The 21,611-nt window shown below is 38.4% G+C and overlaps 1 protein-coding gene across 2 annotated transcripts in view; it reads left to right on the forward strand.

Moving 5' to 3' along the window:
- Positions 1-21,611, forward strand: part of znf407 (zinc finger protein 407) — a 464,904-nt gene that overhangs the window by 196,402 nt on the left and 246,891 nt on the right. For both annotated transcript variants that reach the window (XM_073050486.1, XM_073050495.1), the window contains exon 4: positions 20,756-20,830. In XM_073050486.1, the coding sequence (XP_072906587.1) occupies positions 20,756-20,830 (75 nt within the window). The remainder of the gene's footprint in view (positions 1-20,755; positions 20,831-21,611) is intronic.

Consider the following 21,611-nt stretch of genomic DNA (forward strand, 5'->3'; position numbering starts at 1 on the left):
TGTCCTATGTATGCTAAGAGAATAAAACTAAGCCTTATAAAATTTGTTCTTGCTATTTAATTTGACACAGAAAATAGAAAAAAAAATCCAACAGGTCAGGCACCGTCTGTGGAGAGACAAGCTGACGTAATATTTCAAGTTCATGACTTTCATCGGAGCTGGGTGATAATAGATAAGAAAAAATAAGAGAGGTGAAAACAAGAGAAGGTCTGTGATTACAAAGAGATTAAGTGACATAATGTTGCCATAAGTCAAAAAGGGACTGCAGGAAGATAAAGGAATCAGTCTGGATGAGGCACATGTGGGAGAAGTGGAATCGTTATCTGAAATTAGGAGCTTCATTATAAGCAGGAATGTCCTGTGCAGTGAAATTATGTTTGTGATCTGTGCAGCTGCACACCCTAGCATATCTGCACAACCTGTTGATCTCATACTGACGGTGATCGTGTGTATGTGGCCAAGACGGATTTACAGATTTCTGTACTGATGAACTAGAAGGAAAGGGAATTAACTATCTGGTGATCCCTGTTGTGTTCTAGAAACCATGTTCAATCAAATGAGATTTAAGTGCAACAGCTACATAAATAAAATTAGAAAAGTAAATAAGCACCAACAATGATTCAAAATGAATTTAGAAGTACACAGCTCCGTTGAAGCAACAGAAAGTTAATGACAGCAATGTTACTGGCACACTAATTTATAATACCATCAGTCTCTCCAGTTGCTGCCTTTCTTCTGCTGTGGATATGTATTAGGAAGATTTTTCTGGGAAATGATGCCTACAAAACTGATGAGTATAGACAGCTATTTCTTCCAAAAAGCTGAAACTCTCAGAAGGCTGCAAGTGCCTATTATAAGTGTCAGGCAGTTCTAAAAGCTTTACTGTTTAAGTAGCCAGCCAACTTGGAAGGAATATCTCAGATCCTTTTCCATATGCCTTAGTATTGTCATTAGGTAATTGGTAATTGTTTACTATTATTTCATATGCCGAGATACAGTGAAAAGCCTCTGTTTGCATGCGCTACAGACAGATCAAGCCATACATATATAAATCGAGGTAGTACAAAATAAGAAAAACAGAATGAAGAATGTGGTATTACAATTACAAGGTGCAGTGCAAGTAGACAATAAGATGTAAGGGCTGTGCTGAGGTAGATTGGGAAATCAAGATCCACCTTTGATGTATATGTGTAGCCAGTCACTCTAGAAGCCTCACTGATTGGCTGCATTCAGATCCTGGAGTTGGGTTGGGAAATCAGTTCATTCCAGGTGTTCGGAAGATTGCCAGACCTGTCAGCAAATTTAAGCGAATGCTGTCAGTAATTCTTGCAGTCTTAGAATTGAGATTTAAAATAATAGAATGATTGTAATAGTTGTAATGAATAGATCTGCTGAGAACCTCTTGCAAAGAGACACCACCCTCTGGCCCCAATTCAGACTTCTTTCTGAACTTTACTTGATTCAGAAAAATCTTAAAATATATAAATACTGAAGGTACATGTCAAGATTTCCTTACCCAATAATGTAATTCCTTTAGGATATCCATTTATAAACTTGTAGTAAATAGTTTATGTAGCGTAAAAACAAATTTTGTGCAGTGGCAGGCAGGTTTTCTCTGTGAAAAGTAACTTTATTTACTTATTTACAATGGTTGGAACAATTTCAGATTATAATGAGACCCTTGCTTTCTAGAATGAGCTCTGGCCCCTGTTGTGCCCATCTATTCCATGAGGCCTTCAGAGAGCCAGGTGACACCTTATTTCCCTCTTCTTGGACCTGGACACTTGGGCACAGACGGAGAGACAGGCACTTGGCTTGGATGGACAAAGTACCACTTGTCCAGATGACTGTCCTCAACACCACTAGAAAGAATTATGCTTATAATCTCAAATTATCATTTGCTTCCTCAGAACAGCTCACCAATGGATATTAATCGCTATAATGCTCTGTGAAACCACAAACTCACAGCGACTAGCATTGGCAGTGGTATCTTCAGGTTGTTTTGTACCACCTAAACGGACAACTGTGGCCTTTGTTTTTTCTGATTTGGATGGTGCTTTCTCTGAGTGCAGACTTCCCTTATTATAACATAACCAAGATTTTGTCCTCAACTTGATACTGTGATTTCAGTGCCAGTTGCAAGGAGTATTGCAGTCTTTCTGAATAGATTTTAAATGAGGACATTGTTTACTTTCTTTAGCGGTGCTAGAAGTGTAATACATTAATGGTACTGTGTTCTAATCCAATTCCTAGATGATTCCATTGACCTCAAAATGACTGAAGATTAATTTTCTTTTTTTAAAATATTTTAAAACAGCAGAATAAAAACATCATAATTAATTAATTTTCATTCTGAATCAATGGGATATTTTACCAATAGTGTGTGCATGTTTTCTTCTTGTAAGAAGGGGAATTGTTTTATTTTTCTGCTAATTATTTCTGACTGCAATTTCTTTGTTTTGCTTTGTGATGTACATGAGAATTTTGAATTGTATCACTTAATGCTGCATGTAAGCTTTGTGCTGTGTCTGATACGTTTTATCTGGTTTCATCATCCATGATCAATGCAGATGGCCTGTAGCTGATTGGCTTAGTCTTTGAATTCATTAAACAGCACGCATTTGCAACTAAAACAGTTTGTAGGGGAATGTAATCAGGATAAAATAAGGAATTGGGTGGATAAGATTCCAGTGATGAGCCTTTAGGGATGTATGAGGAAAGCAAATCAAGCATGTGAGGTTTGCAAAATCTTGCAATAAACAAGACAGGAGAGTTGATCAAATCCTTCTGAAGTATTTTATGAAATTCAGAGCAGCTGCCATACTAGTTTCTCCAACCATCTCAACACTTACTACAAAGAAAGAAACTTGCAGTATACATTTGTAAGAAAGTGAGGTAAAAGCATATTTCAGTATTTCTAATGTCAAAGCCTGAGCTGAGTACTCAGTTTCCTATGTCTGTGCTTGGTAGTCATGAAGACTCAAGAACAGCCGGCTGTGGTTTGCATAACATTATCAATAGTTTGTCCATTACAGCAATGTCAAGAGATTTTAATAATCATTCACATAGTCCTCCAGTTCTTCTTGCTTATAAGTTCCTTTCTATTTGATAGTTAGGAGCAGTGACACTCAAACCATAACCCGAAGCTATTCTTTCCAATGTAGCCAGAGCTCATTCTTTCAGAGAATGTTAGGGCAAGATTAAACTCAAAGTAGTTGCGTGAACTGTAAACAAACTGGTTTCTTGAAATACATGTATAGTCAACTAGCAGAAGGCACTGACATCAAGGGAATATTTGTTGCACTGGGAACAGATAAAGAATGGGTTCTTATAGTTAATTGCATGTCCAAAATGATTATCCATTGTCCTTTCTTAAGAAAAAGACGACAAGCGGAAATTTCTATGTCTTATCATTTCTGTAAGGACATAACAAGCGGGAGCAGCAGGAATCTGCTCACCCTCTGCAACCTACTCCACCATCCTGCAAGAACATTTCTGATCTTCTACTTCATATCTTCATGATATCTCCGATATTTAGAAGCTATATGATGTTTTAAAAGCAATGAAGGGATGAACCTCTATGACTTTCTAGGGAAGAAAATTCAAAATATTTGCCATACTTTGAGTGAAGATATTTCACATTGCTGAGCTCTTACTATAAAATTGTGATCTCTGATTCCAGATTTTCAGGTGGGGAAATCATCCTCCCTCTATCTTAAACCAGCTCTCTAAGAGTTTTCTGTATTTCAATGTGGTCACCTCTTATTTTTCTAAACACTGAGGAATAGCAGTCTAATTCACTAAATCTTGTGTTATGACAAACAGGCTATCCTAGGAAGCAGATTGGTTAACCTTCAGTGTACTACTTCTAGCAAATATCTTATTTCCTTTAGATAAGTGCTGCTTCTGACCTGGGACAACTTGTGAACCTCTAAGTGACCCAGGAGTTTTAGAGCAGCTACACCTACCTAGAATCCAGGCTACATTTGTAGCCAAACTTAGCAGTGATAATTCAGCCACAGACTACTTGAGATTAACTCAGTAGGTAATGTATGCTTAGAAATCAATAATTATGGAAAGAGACCCTATAGACAAATATCCTCAGTGGTTCTGCATCTTAGTGGTGCCAAGTGTAATAACCAGTACATTGCATTAGAATTAGTTCATATGATTGTGTGTGCTTTCATTTCAGTATTTTTCTTCTCTACATTTCCCTCCCCTAAACATAGAACAGTACAGCACAAGAACATGCCCTTTAAGTCCACCATGTTGTATGGAACTAATTAAGCTAATGACCATAATTAAACTAATCCCTTTTGCCTGCACATGGTCCATATCCCCTCTATTCTCTACATAGTCATGTGCGTACCTAAGAAGTGCTTTTTAAAGCTCTCCATTGTCCCTGCCTGCACCACCTCCCCAGCAGGATATTCCAGGCACCCACCACTCTGTGTAAAACAAAAAAGCTTGTGCTGCATATCTCCTTTGGACTTTCTTCTCTTTTGCCTTAAATGCATACCCTCTAGTATTAGGCATTTATCTCGATTCTTTTGCATTTATTCTATTGCATCTCTATTCTATTATCCCCAGTGCCATGTGTCAAGTAGCATCTGTGGAAGAGATTGTTGGCATTTTGGGTTGAGACCCTACATCAAGAGTCAACAATACCTTTAACTCCATAGATGTTTCTTGACCTGCTATGTTCCTTCAGCAGTTTGTTCTTTTTAAAATTTCCATCTGCATTTTCTGTGTCTCTGTTTTTCGTTCTCAAAGCATTGGTCATTTCTCCTAATGGTGTCAGTTTTTTGTTGGATAACACCACTGTAAAACACTTAGACTGTTTTATATTAAATATGCTACAAAAATGTGAACTGCTAAATGTATATTAAAAATGGAACAGAAGTCTGACAGTTATTTTCTTCCTTGAAGGCATTGTCTAATCAAATGGCCTTGCAGGTGGTTTTGGTGCTGATGTTCTATCCTCTCATATATTACTCAGTCCTCTATTTTCTTTGATATTGAAGATTTTGCATTGTGTCTCTTTAACTAATGGAATTGAATTAATAAGGTTCTCTCAGCATCTCTTGTCATCTAAGTCAGTTAAATCTTTCTTGGTGTTGATAGTGTTCTGTATTGTGTGATACCGAAGGCCCAGTGCTGGGACGGACATTCATCATGTTTGTGCAGGATTTAATGTGTTAGGAGGGTCGTGAGATTGAGAATTCTCAGATCTTGTGCATGATACCACGATTTCAGAGTAGACTGTATTTAAACACCAGGAGATGCATGAGATTGCAGAGCAACAACAAAATATGGGAGGAACTCTATGGGTCAGGCAACATCTTTGGAGGGAAATGGACTTTTTTGATTGAGACCCTTCATCTGGACTGATAGAAAGAGGGGAGATAGCTCATATTAAAGTGGTGAGGAGAATGAGTGGGGCAAGAATTGGCAGATGATTGATGGATCCAGGTGAGGAGGGGTGATAGGCAGTTGGAGGACAGGCTGGAAGTGTTAGGTGGAGGCAACATAGGGGTGAAGGTATTAGAAACTGATGGGAAGGGAAGGAAAGGTGGAGGATGGTATCAAATAGGTGTGGAAGGGGTAAATAGTTGGGTAAGTCTGTGGGGGGGGAATCTAGTGTGATGGGTAGCTGGATGGAGTAGGGAAACAAAGGGAGTGTAAATAGCTAATTATTTTACAGTAGGCATGACATTGTTCAGAATGGAATATGTCCCACTGCGTTAGACAGAAATCTAATGTTGAAGTATGTGTATTATAGCAATATGTTAATATTCCTTTCTTGATTCTGTTTCAAGATAGTTGGTTCTTTTCCACAATTCATCTCTCAGCCTAGAAATTACTTTAGTTGATGTAGGCAGATGAATGCTTATCATATTTGAGTGATATTTGTCTGTTGTTTTAATACAGGCATTATCCTATTTATTTCAAATGAGCCAACACGTCTGCTACAGCACCAGAGATAGGAATGTCATGCTAATCCATTAAATGTTCAGCAGTAAACATTCATTTCAATAATGATTCCCTTGTGCCAGCAAATGTCTAAGTGCTTCGCATGAAGGGAAGCAAAGCAGTGAACACCAAGTTTTATTGGATAAGGAAAAAAATCAACAAGTTCTGAGAGTAATGTTGAAGGCAGATATAAGGGAAGGATTTTGAACACCTTTCCAATACAGCAAGGAAATTATGAAGAAAATTGAGAGGAGCCAGGGAAAAAGAGGTTAGCCAGTTCTTTTTTTCTGGAACTGAGAAAGAATTCTATACGGTATTTTAAACATACCTACAGAAGGCTAGACCAAATGGATGGGAATTACCTATTTCTCTTATCAGAGAGAAATAACCAAAGGCCATTGTTGAAAGAGTAAGAGAGGAGTTGACAAAGAATTTTCTTTCAACCAGCTAGAGTTTAGGGCTCAGAACTTGGTGATATAGGTAGAAAGCCTTACTGACTTTTTAGAGATATCTCATGAGCACATGACAAAGCTGGGTACCAAGAACAAAGAATCAATTTGCAACAGATAGTGGATGAACAAGTGTGAGAAGTTAGAGTATGCCAAAATGCTGGGTAGCACATTCTTTACAAGGCAATAATCAAAGGAGTCAGTGGCTGGTTCTGAGAAGGCAGCACTGAAATAGATGATGTCATGAATGAAGAACATGAGTTTTACGTAACATACTCTCTTATTTAACATCACAAGTTATCCACTCAGTTCCTTTTGATCCAGAGTTTGCTGCTTTGTGAAATCTTTCATCATGATAAAACGACCCATGGATCAATAGGCATTCAGTTATTATTTACTGTACCAGTTAGTTAGGAGATGGTTACTCTTGCATCATGCTGTAGTTACATTTCTCTTCATTCTCTCAAATCAAAGGCTTCAGAAGGGAAATCTACAAATAATTTGTTTGTTGGAAAATAGGTACATAGACAGTACATACTGTAACTTCTGCCTGTCCTAAAGATGCCATTAATTTAGTCATTTCTGTTGAAGTTACTTATTTTGCTCAATCTTTTGGATCGTTTACTGTTGTCCCCAGGTCAATCTACATTTTAAAAAAATTCCAGCTACATCCAAAGCACAACAGCTGATCCTTCTCTTCGGCTTTCAGGGTAGCTTTTGTTCACAAACTGGTGATATGTGCCAGGTAATCTGCAGCGCTTGTAAAGACCGGATGTTTATACACTGTACAGACATCTGTTAAAGGTATTATTTAATAGTTTGATTTCAATGACTTACTATTAACCTTGGAACAGTACAAAGGCCTAATATAACCGACCACAATCAATATTCCTTTACCTGCCATGAATGGACAACAAAGGTTGAAATTAGGCCTATTGCCACAAGTAAAGTAATAGACAGGATGCCTCTCATCACTGATAGTTTTGGTTTTCCAAACGATAATTTCTAAACCTTTGATTTCAACATTCTGTTGCACATATCATGTAGAAAGTAGTGTATTTTTTTCAGGACATTATTGGACTAGCAACTTGCAATCTTCATCAGAAGCTCTGATTCATTCATTCATCGACTGACCTGTATCAGTTCTGGTCTCAAGCTTTTGTTACTTGGATTTGATGTAGGATTTCTATGGATGTAATGATTTTGTATTCAGGTTCACATGATTAGAGCTGGCTTTTCAAAATAACTCAGGTTTTCCATTTCAAGTTAGTTTCACCCTGTGGGTTGGTTTGAAATGGATTCTTGCCAATGCTTGTTATCAGCTATCTGAAAATGAGTGTTCCTGAAGTGTCATTTTACTTCTTATGTTTGTGTATAATTATGCAGTGCCTTCAAAAAGGAGCACCTCACCTGACCATTGTCTCAAACTAAGAGAGACAGCGCACACCCTTGATATTGTACTTCAACCAGACTGTTTTAATTACTTTTATCTTTTAATATTTCTAAATATTTGAAGCTATGTAAAATTATCGCTTCCATTCCTTCTCAGTCCTTCAGTGGTTGAAACACTTGTTCACACTTTTGTTGCTTGAATACTCATCAATGTTCCCATGGCTGGCTTCCTGCGAAACATAATCTTAGCTCAATTAAAACTCTGCTGGCCATAATCTACTCACATCTCGTCCACTTCAGCATCATCATTGAACTAACTCGATCCTTTATCCTCTGTCTCTCCAGCTCTATATCCTCATCCAGTTCTAGAAATCTCTGAACTCCAAGCCCCAACAATAGTGGCTACCAGTGCACTGCTGGATTTTTTGCTTGACCATTGATGGATGTGCCTTCACCTACCCGGGTCCTAAGCTCAGGAAATAGCTTGAATGCTTGCCTCTGTCCATTTTCAAAAAGTTCCTTTGAGCACAGTTGCTTAGTTAAAGGAACATCTTGATCCTAATAGTTCCTAATGTAGCTCGGAGTCAGAAGCTGGCTGATAGCACTGCAGTGTCTTGGGATATTTTACAATGGTATATCAATGCAAATTGCTCTTGTAGTAGTCGTGCCAAAATGTCTACTTTCTATTCTGAAAAGGTTTCAGCCTTCCTTTATAAAAGGGAAAATGGTTGATGCTGCTGATTTGTGTCATTTTTAGAGTAAGCAAACTATTACTTCAAACATGCTCCTTCTCTGACTGACGTGCACAGCTGCAGAGCTGGGAGGCACCTGCTAGAGGTGACTATATACAGATGTTATAAAACAGCCACTGATAATTAATTAATAGATGTTCAGAATCTGTTAACTGAAAGAGACACTAAGGGAGACTTCTGTAACAATTTTGCCAACTGCTTTCACAATTTCACGTTAATATTTAACACCCATCAACAATTATGATGTATGTTTTTCTTCTATGTTAATATCTTTAGCTTGGTAGATTTGAAAACCTTGGTAAGTACTTTTAAATTGCAACAGCCGAAGTCTGTTGTTAAATTGGGGTTTTACATTTGGGATTCTTAGAAGCAATCTTTAATGAAATGCAAAACTTCCGCTTCCCTGAAGGAGGGGAAAAATCAGGTATCTAATTGCGACACATTATTTACATAAAGAATAATTTGTTTCATGTGGTTCATTTTTTTGTGTGTGGTGTGAGATTATCATTTGCATATAGGTTGCTTTGAGTGGCTTCCTGCAGCTGTTAAGGATCATAAAATGCTTCCAGGGACAACAGATTTCACAGTAAATTTCTCAGAGCCATCACAGAATTGATGAGGTTTGCTAAATTGTCAACAGCAGATCTGACAATTTCATTCTTTGAAAAATATGAGCAGCTTTCTTCATCTTTCTCAGTAGTTTACAGTATACACGGGATATCTATAATTTTTTATTCGATAATGTAGTCTGCATTTTGTTTTGCTCAGGATCCAGAAATTGCAAGTGACTGCTAACTTGCAACAAAGCAAAAGTAATGGATGCCAGTAATCTGAAATAAAAATGCAAATACTGCAAATACTCAGAGGGTCAGGCAGCATCTGTGGAAAGAGAAAGCTAGAATCAACTTTTCAGGTTGGTGACCTTGCGTAAAAAAAAAAAACCATGTATAGTTTATAAAGCATAGAACAGAAGACCCATTGGTGCATGATGTTGTGCCAACATAATTAAACTAGTAACCAAGAGCACAACTAAAACAAGAGCACAACCTGACAAAGGGTCTCGGCCCGAAACGTCGACAGTGCTTCTCCCCATAGATGCTGTCTGGCCTGCTGTGTTCCATCAGCATTTTGTGTGTGTTGTTAGCACAACTAAAGTAATCAGTCTGCCTACACAAGGTCCATATCCATCCATTCTCTACATATTCACATGAAATGCCTCTATCATACTTTCCTCCAGTATCACATCTGTGTGTAAAAAAATAACTTGCTATGCACATCTCTTTTGAATTTGCCTCCCTTCACCTTAAATGCATGCTCTCAAGTATTTGACTGTAGAGTAAGATGGTGGTTGTCAACTCTATCTATGCCTTTCATAATTTTACAAACTTCAATCGGGTCAGCCCTCAGCTATTGTAACTCTAGAGAAAACAAACCAAGTTTGTACAGCCACTCTTTGTTGCATCTGCTTTCCAGGCAGCATCCTGGTGAACCTCATCTGTATCCCTTCAGCAGCCTTCACATTCTTCCTATGAATGGTACAACCAGAATTGAATGTAATACTGATGCGGTATATCCAGAGTTTTATAAAGTTGCAACATAATTTCCTGTCTCTTGAACTCAATGCCTCAACGGCTGAAGCTTTTTCAAATCCAGATGGTGGCTTAAAAAGTTCTGGTGAAAGATCCCTCAAAGTTCTATTTTAAACTGGTAAAATCACAATGACTATTTTCTATCACGCTTTAAGGGTTCTATTGCTATTTGATTATAAAACACTTCATTTCCCAGCTTTGTCCGAATTACTTTTATTTCTATCATTCAGGATGTCTCAAAATGTTTTAAATGTAATACAGCATGTGTATGTAGTCAGTTACTTCCAGTAAAAGGGAGGTAGAAGTTTGTCTAAAACATATGCACAAAGCATACGATATAGTAAATCATGCATTTGTTGTCAGGAGAACCAAATTTTGGAAGTGGAGTTCAATGCATAAATGATAATCTATCATGCATTCACTGCATTCAAATTCTGCTGCTATGTCTGTATCATTTCAATGTGCCATGTTGATCATATCCTAGCAGTTTGTACTGCAGTATGTAGTCACAGATGTTTGCAATCCAGAAGCATGCTATTTTTCTAAAAATATTAACACATCATAAGGAATGAGTAAGATTGATAAGCTACTTTGAGCCCACCCTTGAGGCATGTGTTGCAACTTAAGCCCATTCAGGTATCATTGTCCCGCAACGTATTCCTAATTACATCATGTCCTTTCTCCTTAGCATAAAGAATGGTAAGTGGAATATGAAGAGCGATATCCCTGTTTACTACATGATGTATTATAAATGATTGAACAAAATGTAACGTACTTAGCTTAATTTATTCCGTCGTTAAAAAATATGATGTACCTGTGACTTGGGAAACTAAATCTCAAGGTGACTTGGAATGGAGTTTGATGCACACAACTTCTTAATTTTCATTTAATTGTTCTTTCTACAGATTATAGCATAGGAACAAGGCATCAGTCTAACTCTGTTGGGACTCCTTCCACCTGGTTTTGTCCAGCACCATCATCACACCCTCTACTCCATATTTGTTTTAACTGAATAATCTTTATTTCTCATCTCTCTATGTTACATTATTCTGTTTTTATTTATTAGTCTAATCACTTTCATTTTTTGCACTTCAGTATATTAACTAGTTTCTGATCTCGATTCTTTTTCGATACTTCACCATTTTCCAAAATACCTTTAGTATTATTACTGTGATCTTGTTTAGATGACTGGAATGATGTCCTTGAAATTCCATCTTATGGCAGTTGAATTGCATGTAACATTATTCAAGATTATTATCCAAACGTTTGCTAAATTGTCATGTGGGATAATCAAGACCATATTCAGTCCTTTACTTTCTCAGTGATTATCTCATCTATTTCTTGGAGGTTGGTAAGTTTTTATCCGTGTAAGGGCATAATTCATTAAAATGTTCTAAAAATTTACCATCAGCTCATAGCCTTGATTTGTTAGAAAGCGATGGCTTCAGAATAAATATAGAAGTGATAAGCTGCAAGGGACAAATGTTAAAACACATTTGAGTGTACTGAGATGATCATTTGATCAGGTGTATTCTAAGACCAGCTATATTATCCATATTCTTGGATAGGTAGCAAGTTTGATCAAAATGAGACAAAATAGGCCAAATTATGCTCTTGAACCTCTTAAAAGAGAGTTTCTGCTTTTGTCTTCAGAAGGTAGAGCTATGAAATACTGTAGTGCTGGTTTCTTGGCCCCGCTTCCGGATTCTGGGTGCTGTGGTGTGCCATGGTAGCACATCAGTTAGCATGACACTATTACGGCTCGGGGCATTCAGAGTTCATTTCTAGTACCATCTATAAGGAGTCTGACTGTCCTCCCCATGGAATGCATGGGTTCTCCTGTTTCCTCCCACAGTCCAAGGATGAACTAGTAGGTTAATTGGTCATTGTAAATTGTTCCATGATTAGGTTTTTGTTAGTGTGGATGGCATGGCTTGAAGGACCAGAAGGATCTATTCCATGTTGTGCCACCAAATAAATAAATAAAAATTAATACCTTAGAGTAATGCAAATGCCTGCCAGATTGCTTCATACAATACTAGCAACTGGAGCTCAGTCTCAAATTGTCTGAATGACCTGAATGTAAAGGGTCAGGTTGGTAAGAATTTTTGACAATTTGAGTAAAATGTTTTTTTTAAACAACTTTTTGTGAAAAAGTGTCCCAGTCAAAGCAACAAGCACTTCAAAAGTACTCAGCTGCAAATGATCATTGATGAAATAGCACTGTTCTTGTTGAACTGTGCATTAGAGTTTGTAAATATATTCAGCATTTTATCACAACATTAGGCAAGATTTTCTTTAGCGGTATGCAATTGCTTCTATTTGTTTTATTGTCTAGATTGATGACCTGATATATGTCATTAAATGCCAAAATTAAATTAACTATTGAGAAGATATCAACATAGACAGACTTATTAACGTAACAGCAAAAAGACGAATATGATGATCAAACCATTGAATAGGAAGAATTTAGGCAGTGATGCATTACCTTAAGTGCTGAATAGAGCAGAACTCCAAATCCTTTAAGGTTGCTGATATTGTTCAAAGTAAGTTTATTATCAGAGTACGTGTTATTCCCCATGTGCAACCCTGAGATTCATTTTTTGCTTGCATACTCAATAAATCCAATAACCATGTAGAAAGAACGAAAGACCGCACCAACAGAGCAGGCAACCAGTGTGCGAAAGACAACAAACTGTGCAAGTAGAATAAGAAAGAAGAAAGAAATAGTAACAGTAACAATAAATAAATAAGCAGTAAATAGCCAGAACATGAAATGAAGTGTCCTTGAAAGTAAGTCCTTAGGTTTTGGGAACAGTTCAGTGATGGTGCAAGTGTAGTTGAATGAAGTTATCCCCTTTGGTTCAAGAGCCTGATGGTTGAGGGGTAATAACTGTTCCTAAGCCTGGTGGGGTGAGTCCTGAGGCTCTTTTTGTGGCTCTGCTGCTTTTCTATGCCAGTGCTATGTGTAGATGTGCTCAGTGGTGGAGAGGGTTCTACCCGTGATGGACTGGGCTGTATCCACTACTTTTTGTAGGATTTTCCGTTCAAGGGCATTGGTGTTTCCATATCAGGCTGTGATGCAGCCAGTCCATATACTCTCCTTTGCACATCTATAGAAGTTTGCCATTCTTAGTTGTCGTGCTGAATCTTTGCATACTCCTCGGGAATTAGAGACACTTTCTTTGTAATTGCATTCATGTGCTGGGCCCAGGACAGGTCCTCTGAAATGATAACACTGAAGAATTTAAAGTTGCTGACCCTCTCCACCTCTGATTCCCCCCCCCCCCCCGAAGAGGATTGGCTCATAGACCTCCTGTTTCTCTTCCTGTAGTCAATAATCATATCCTTAGTATGGCTGACTTTGAGTAAGAGGTTGTTGTTGTGGTAGCACTTAGCCAGTTTTTTAGTTTTCTTCCATATGCTGATTCGTCATCACCTTTGATGCTGACAACAGTGGTGTCATCAGCAAACATAAATATAGCATTGGAACTGTGCTTAGCCACAAGTTGTACGTGTAAAGCAAGTAGACCAAGGGGCTGAGCACCCAGCCTTTGGTAGACAGGTGCTGATGGAAATTGTAGAGGAGATGTTGTTGCTGAGCCAAACTGACTGGAGTCTGCAAGTGAGGAAATCAAGGATCCAATTGCCCAAGGAAGTATTGAGGCAAACATCTTGTAGCTTATTGATTCGTTTTAAGGGGTTGATGGTATTGAATGCCAAGCTGTAGTCGATAAAGAGCATCCTGATGTAAGCATCTTTGCTGTCCAGATGTCCAGGTTTGAGGGAAGAGCCAACGAAATGGCTTCTGCTGTGGATCTGTTGTGCCGTTTGGCAAATTGAAGCGGATCCAAGTTGCTTTTCAGACAGGAGTTGATATATTTCATCACCAAGCTCTCAAAACAATTTATCACAGTGGATGTAAGTGCTACTGGATGATAGTCATTGGGGCAGGTCACCAGGTTCTCCTCAGGCACTAGCATAATTGAATCCTGCTTAGTGCAGGTGGTTACCTCAGAATGCTGAAGCGAGAGGTTTAATGTCTCAGTGACCACTCCAGCCATTTGATCAAACTGGTCTATTTTATAAGACAATTGAATTTGTTACAATATCAACAGTAAGTCCCCTTGCTTTGGGCCTAATTACAACAAATCCAACACAAATATTATAAAGATTGTTGGGTATAAAAGTAAGCAAATCTTGACTTGTTTACAACCACCTGTAATGTGCTATTGCCATTCTCATCTGCTTGGCCTATGCATGTTTATTGTAAGTTGATGCAGAAATCAATATAGTTGTATAGGATTAAATGCTTAAGTCAATGGATTCAGTTGTCATGGGAAGTATTTCCATAGCCAGGTGGAGGTGTTTACCTTTTCTGGCGCAAGCTTTGATATTCCTAATGGAATATATTCAGTCAAACTGTGAGATTAGTGCTATATAAGAGAAGGTTGACCTTTGAACAATGCAGAAGATTAGACATAGTAGAAACCAGCTCAGACAGGAAAAGGAAGGTGATATTGAGAAGTATGTTAGGCAATAAATGGACCAATGAGAATTACTTTAGGTACTAAAAGGACAAGTGAGTGGAATGATGAGGAAATCTTTTACTTGTACAGCTATGTGCGTTTTATTGTGTGTTGGGGCTTTTGGAAGAAGTGGATAGTGAGGAATTACAAGCAAGTTAAATTGAAAAGGAGTTCAAACTTTGGCTAGGATACATTTATCTGTATAGAATTTTAAAATTTCTCTTGACAGTAGCTTCAAACTTAACATTACATGAACTATTGTCAAACATGTGTCCATGTTTAGTTGTGCACCAAACTAAACAAAGACACTAAACGCTACACGAAAGCTCTCTCCACCACCATTCATCACCCCGGCATACCTACTATACAAAAGCATAATACAATGAAAATTTCTTTCTAGCAAATAATTAGATCATAAAGGACGTTTTTATTGAAAAGAAGATACACCAATTTTACTTTAAATTACTTTTTAAGTCTTTGCTTTATAGTTTGAAGAATCTTTGTTTTAGCCAAGCCTCTTTCTAATATATGCGAGTCATCTTTTTGTGTTCACATTTGCAACCTCATTGTGTGTATAATGTTACATGAAGGACAGATGATTTAATATAATTAGAAGCAAAAATAAAGTTTGTTTTACAGCTGTGTTATAATATTAAAGTAAACGTATAAAGATGTATAACAATGGTTTATCCAAAGAGCATCTTTAACATAACAGAATTTCTACAGATGCTTCAATAACCACAGGTGACCAACAGCACCACAGGGGGGTGGGTGGGTGGGTTTTGAACTACATATTGGAGGAAGAGATATGCAGAGATTCAAGTATGAATTTCTAGAGCTTAGGGCCTTGACAGCTGAAAGCATGACCATAAGCAATAAGTAATTAAATATAGAATTGATTAAGCAACTAAATCTAGATTAGAAGCATGCCATTGCCTTGAAAAGGAAATTACAGAAACTGGAAGGCAAAGTTGTGGAGGGATTGGAAAAGAATGGTGAGAACATGTCCTCAATGCTGCTGGATAGAATAATACAAAAGATCTCTTGTTTATCATGTAAGATTATCATTGGCTCCCTCAGAACAGTTTATCAGTGGATGTTAATCCCTAAAGTACCCTGTGATTTGGGAACGTGCCTGTCCTACCATGCAAAGTCAGCTCCGGCAGACTGGGTGGATGAGGTCTACAGGAAGATCCAATGGCCAGGGAGCGGCTCCACAACTCTCCATGGAGAGTGAAGTGCATGACGAGGCACAGAAGAAGTCATGATCGTCCACTGCTACCAAGACTCCAGTTGTGGCGCTTGTTTCGTACTACGGGACTCGGACTTCTGAGGTTGAGGGAGTGGAAGTGTCCTTGTGCAATGGCTTTTTCACTTTCAAAACAGTCCCGCACAGTTACCCTGTCATCGTTGGATACTACGGACAACCACCACCCTGTGATGCAACAAGCTGACAGCAACATGTAGCAGTAGAGATATCTTCAGACCTTTCACACGAGCAAAATGGAACATCATGGAAGAGAAGAGATGTTAAATGAGGACCTCATTTACTCTCTCTATACTGCTGGAAGTTGTAATAGATTAATGGCACTACGTTTCAAACCACCTCTTAAGTAATTCCATTGACTTCAAATTGACTGAAGATGAACTTTTAACAAATGGTTGTTCCAGTTGAGGCAGCACTTCACCTGCAAATCTGCTGGGGTCATCTACTGTGTTCGGTGCTCCTGATGCTGCCTCCTCTACATTGGTGAGACCCGTTGTAAATTAGGGGACTGCATCATCGAGCAACTCCACACCATCCACCACAAGCGGGACTTCCCTGTGGCCAAACACTTCAATTCCGATTCCCATTCCTGTTCTGATGTGTCTATCTCAGCACAAGAGGAGGCCATCCTCAGTGTGGAGGAGCAATGTCTTACATTCGGTCTGGGTACTCTCCAACCCAATGGCGTGAATAACGATTTCTCCTTCTGGTGACCAAATTTAACTCCCTCCCCTCTTCTCTGATATCCACTTTAACCTTTCATTTCTTGTCAGCTGCCTATTACTTCGCCTGTGTCCCCATCCCATTCTCCTATTATCCACTCTTCTCTCCTATCACGTTCTTTCTTCTCCACCCTTGACCTTTCTCACCCACCTGGCTTCACCTATTACCTTCCAGCCTCTTCTCCTCCACCCACCTTTTTATTCTGGCATCTTTCCCCTTCCTTCTCAGTCCTGAGGAAGGGTTTTGGCCTGAAATGTCAACTGCCCTTTCCCATAGGGGCTGCCTGACTTGCTGAATTCCACCAGTGTTTTGTACGTGTTGCTTTAGATTTTCAGCATCTGCAGACTTTCTCGTGTTTATGAATTTTTACTCTTCTGGTTTTTAAATCACTGCAGAAAATAATGTAATATTATTTTGCATTCTCAATCAATTCATTTATATGGTATCAATGCATTATCAGTAGTTTGTCTATATTTATCTTCTTGGAAGAAAGAGAAGCATTTACACATTTTTCTGTTAATCATTCTAGACTGCGATTATTTTTTTGCTTTGTGATTTCCATGAGAATTTTGAGTGTCACATCTTGCTGCATGTATATTTAAAAGAATTAGGAGGATTTTTGCATCAATAGTGTGTATATATATAAGCAAAATATTTGGGTGCTGGGTGTGGGAGGTGGTTGCAAGATAGAGGACAGGTAAAAATATTATGGATGATCTAAATTTTATGGATGTGGGTGTTGTGTGTTTGAATCGTCCGGTCGGGAAAAACTGGTAAGGATGAGGATTTCAAAAGCACATCGTTGGAGTAGACATTGAATATAGCCAAATCCCATTTTTCCAGAAATTTTCATGTAGATGTCAACGGAAAATATTTCTTCAGAAATAGATGAAATAAGATATATTGATAGAAAATGCAGCATTATAGTTCAATTTGCATTATGTTGTTTATTATAAAATGCATATTTTTATTATTGCATTATTTAGAAATGAATAATATTGTGAACATTTATGACTTACTGTGCTTTGGAACAGATCAGTGGCAGAAGATGCATTTGGGAAGCTTTTAAAATCCAACAATAGGCAACTTAAAAAGCCAAAAGAAGGGAAAAGATGAAATATGAGGGCAAATTAGCCAATACTATAAAGCATGATACCAAAAGTTTTTTTCAGTTATATAAAGAGTAAAAGGGAGGTGAGAGTTGATATTGGACCACTAGAAAATGATGCTGGTGAGATAGTCATTGGAGACAAAGAAATGGCAGATGAACTTAATGTGTACTTTGCAACGGTCTTTACTGTGGAAGACATTAGCAGTGTGCCAGAGGTCTGTGAGTGTCAGGGAACAGGAGTGAGTGCTATTGCTATTACAAAGGAAAAAGTGCCAGCAAGCTGAAAGGTCCTAAGATGGGTAAGTCACATGGTCCAGACGAACTACATCACAGAGTCCTGAGAGAGGTTGCTGAAGAGATATTAGATGCATTGGTCATGATCTTTCAAGAATCGCTTGATTCTGGCATGATCCCGGAGGAGTGGAAGATTGCAAATTTCACTCCACTCCTTAAGAAGGGAGGGGGCAAAAGAAAGGAAATTATAGGCCAGTTAGCCTTTTCTCAGTGGCTGGAGAAGTGCTGGAGTCTGTTAATAAGGATGAGGTCTTGGGGTACTTAGAGACTAATGATAAAATAAGTGAAAGTCAGCATGGTTTCTGTCGACGGAAATCTTGCCTGACAGATCTGTTAGAGTTCTTTGGGAAGTAACAAGCAGGGTGGACAAAGGGGAGGCAGTGGATGTCATTTACTTAGATTTTCAGAAGGCATTTGCTAAGATGCCACACATGAGGCTGCTTAACAAGATAAAATCCTGTTGCATTACTGGCATGGATAGAGGAATGGCTGACAGGCTAGCGGCAGCAAGTGGGAATAAAAGGGGCCTTTTCTGGTTGGCTGGCAGTGACTAGTGGTGTTCCTCAGGGGTCAGTATTGGGGCCACTACTTTTCACATTGTCAATGATTTGGATAGTGGAATTGATGGTTTTGTGGCAAAGTTTGTGGATGATAGAAAGATAGGTGGAAGGATAGGTAGTGCTGAGGAAGCAATATGATTGTAGCAGGATTTAGACAAATTGGAAGAATGGGCAAAAAAGTGGTAGATGGAATACAGTGTGTCGAGAAATGTATGATGATGCATTTTTGTAAAAGGAATAGTGCAGACTATCATCTAAGTGGGGAGAAGGTTCATACATCAGAGGTGCAGAGGGACTTGGGAGTCCTGGTGCAAGACTCCCAGAAGTTAGAGGATGAGTCTGTGCTAAAGAAGGCAAATGCAATGTTGGCATTTATTTCAAGGGGAATAGAATATAAAAGTAAGGAGATAATGCTGAGCCTATATAGAATACTAGTCAGGCCACACTTGGAGTATTGTCAATAGTTTTGGGCCCCATATCTCAGAAAGGATGTGTTGTCATTGGAGAGAGTTCAGAGGAGGTTCACAAGGCTGATTCTGGGGATGAAGGGGTTAACATAAGAGGAGCATTTGTCAACATTGGGCCTATACTCACTGGAATTTAGAAGAATACGTGGGGATCTCATTGAAACCTATCGAACGTTGAAAGGACTAGATAGGGTGGATGTGGAGAGGATGCTTCCTATGGTGGAGGTATCTAGAACTAGAGGGCACAGCTTCAAAAATGACACCCTTTACAACATATGTAAGGAGGAATTTTTTTAGGCAGAGAATAGTGAATGTGTGGAATGTTCTGCCACAGACTGCAGTGGAGGCCAAGTCTATGGGTGTATTTAAGGCAGAATTCATCCTCTTCTGACCAGTCAGGGCATCAAAGGATAAGGTGAGAAGGTAGGTGTATGAGGTTGAATGGATCTGGGATCACCCAAGATGAAATGGTGGAGAGGGGCTGAATGGCCTAATTCTGCTCCTATGTCTTATGGTCTTTTGCATTATTTTCCAAATGATTATTAATATACATTGCTAACTCATTTGAGGAAGTAGAGTGGCCACAGAAGGACTTAGACAGAGCGTGAGAATGGGCAAAGAAGTGGTAGATGGGATACAGTGTCAGGAAATGTATGGTCATGTGCTTTGCTAGAAGTAGTGAAAGGGCAGACTGCTTCTTAACTAGAGAAAATTCAAAAATCTGAGGTGCAAAATGACTTGGGAGTCCTTGTGCAGGATTCCCTGGAAGGTTAATTTTTAGGTTGAGTTTGTGGTGAGGAAGGTAAATGCGATGTTAGCATTCATTTCAAGAGTAATAGAGTATAAAAGCAAGGATGTAACATTGAGACTTTATAAAGCACTGGTGAGGCCTCACTTGAAGTATTGTGAGCAGTTCTGGGCTCCTCCCTCCCCCTTTTCCACTAATATCTGAACTGGTGCTGTTGTGAAATGGCTATCCTGGAATCTTGGAATTTGACTTCAATGGATTAAAAGTGGTCATGATTCATTTGAGTTTAGCTTCTCAAAGTTTTAGTAATCTCTATGTTGGGCATCAGTTTAAAGTGATTCCTGGCATCCAGCAACAATGTCATCAAGCTAATTGAGCAACCAAAAGGATTTGCAGAGATCTCAAACAAGAAAGGAAATAACACAATTTAAAACAGAATAAAACACTAAATGAAAGTTGGAACATAGACATCGACATAAACCAAACCTGGTTTTGAGCAATGTGATAGAACTGATGAATGACTTCATCATGAAGGCACCTCTCAGTAACAGTAATCAAAATATTGTCGATTGTTACTTTTAGTCCAAGGGAAGGTGGAATGAGTTTAGATCTGGTATTTTAAACTTAAATAAGAGGAATAATGAGGGCATCTTTGCTAAAGAGAGATAGATCTAGTAATTAAGTAGTATCAAAGTGACATCTGGATCCAGGTGAAAGGTCTTGACCGAAACATTGACTATCCATTTCCCTCCATAGATGTTGCCTGATCTGCTGAGTTCCTCTAGCAATTTATTTCTGTAAAAGCTCTTAGGCCTTTGCTATCCATGTTTATTGTAGCCAAAGCAAGTGGCAAGAACTAAAGAAGAAATTAACAAAATTGTTGTTTGTCATTCTCTTTCAGATGGGCCTTTGTTATGAAGAAACATCTCAGCACCCATTTATTGGGAAAACACGGCATTGGAACACCAAAAGAAAGGTAGGAGAAGTGGGCAATAATATTGATTTAATACTGTTTTTATGCTGGAACTTCTGATCTTTATTCTGATATATTTCACAAAGTGGAATGCAACTTAATTTTAATTTCAACAGTTCTGTTTATGTATCTTGACTGAACATAGCAGGTCGGCTTATGTTGTATATTGTGCACCAAGTTCCCGGCTTGGGTATTTTAGCAGTTTAATATGTGTTTGATCTCCACCACAGAGGGAGTCACTTTAACCCAAATCACTGGGTGGAAAACCCATAGCACACATTTTATATCCAGTCCTCATTACCTTTCTTTGACCTCACTGATACTTCATAGCTTGTTTCAAAATCCAAGTTTTGTAGATGCGTTAAATTCTAAGTCAAGTTGTAACTTGACTTCAGTGGAGAGTAAAATAAGACAGACTGCAAAGCCCATGTCATGCACAATTCTGTCACATACCTGACAGGCAAATTAAATTAAAATTTCCCCAGAGTAGTCATCCATGGACATTATATGCAACTTAAAACACAAACCACATTTACAGTCAAGCTAGACTTTGTGGCTACAATAACTGGTAATTTACATAGAATTCCCTTTATAATCCTACCAACAGCACTAATATGCACTTAATTTAACTATCCTGTAGTTGCAAGCTGTCAACTGCCTGTTTGGTTAATGTAGCTTCAAATGTAGGCAAGTGGTTCATAATTCTTTGCATTTGTAACTTTTCTTTTGAACTAAAAGTACAGCTAGTCTGTATTTTCTTCTGCTATAGATTAAGATTAAAATA

This window comes from Hemitrygon akajei, chromosome 1 (assembly GCF_048418815.1).
Source record: "Hemitrygon akajei chromosome 1, sHemAka1.3, whole genome shotgun sequence".
NCBI lineage: Eukaryota > Metazoa > Chordata > Chondrichthyes > Myliobatiformes > Dasyatidae > Hemitrygon > Hemitrygon akajei.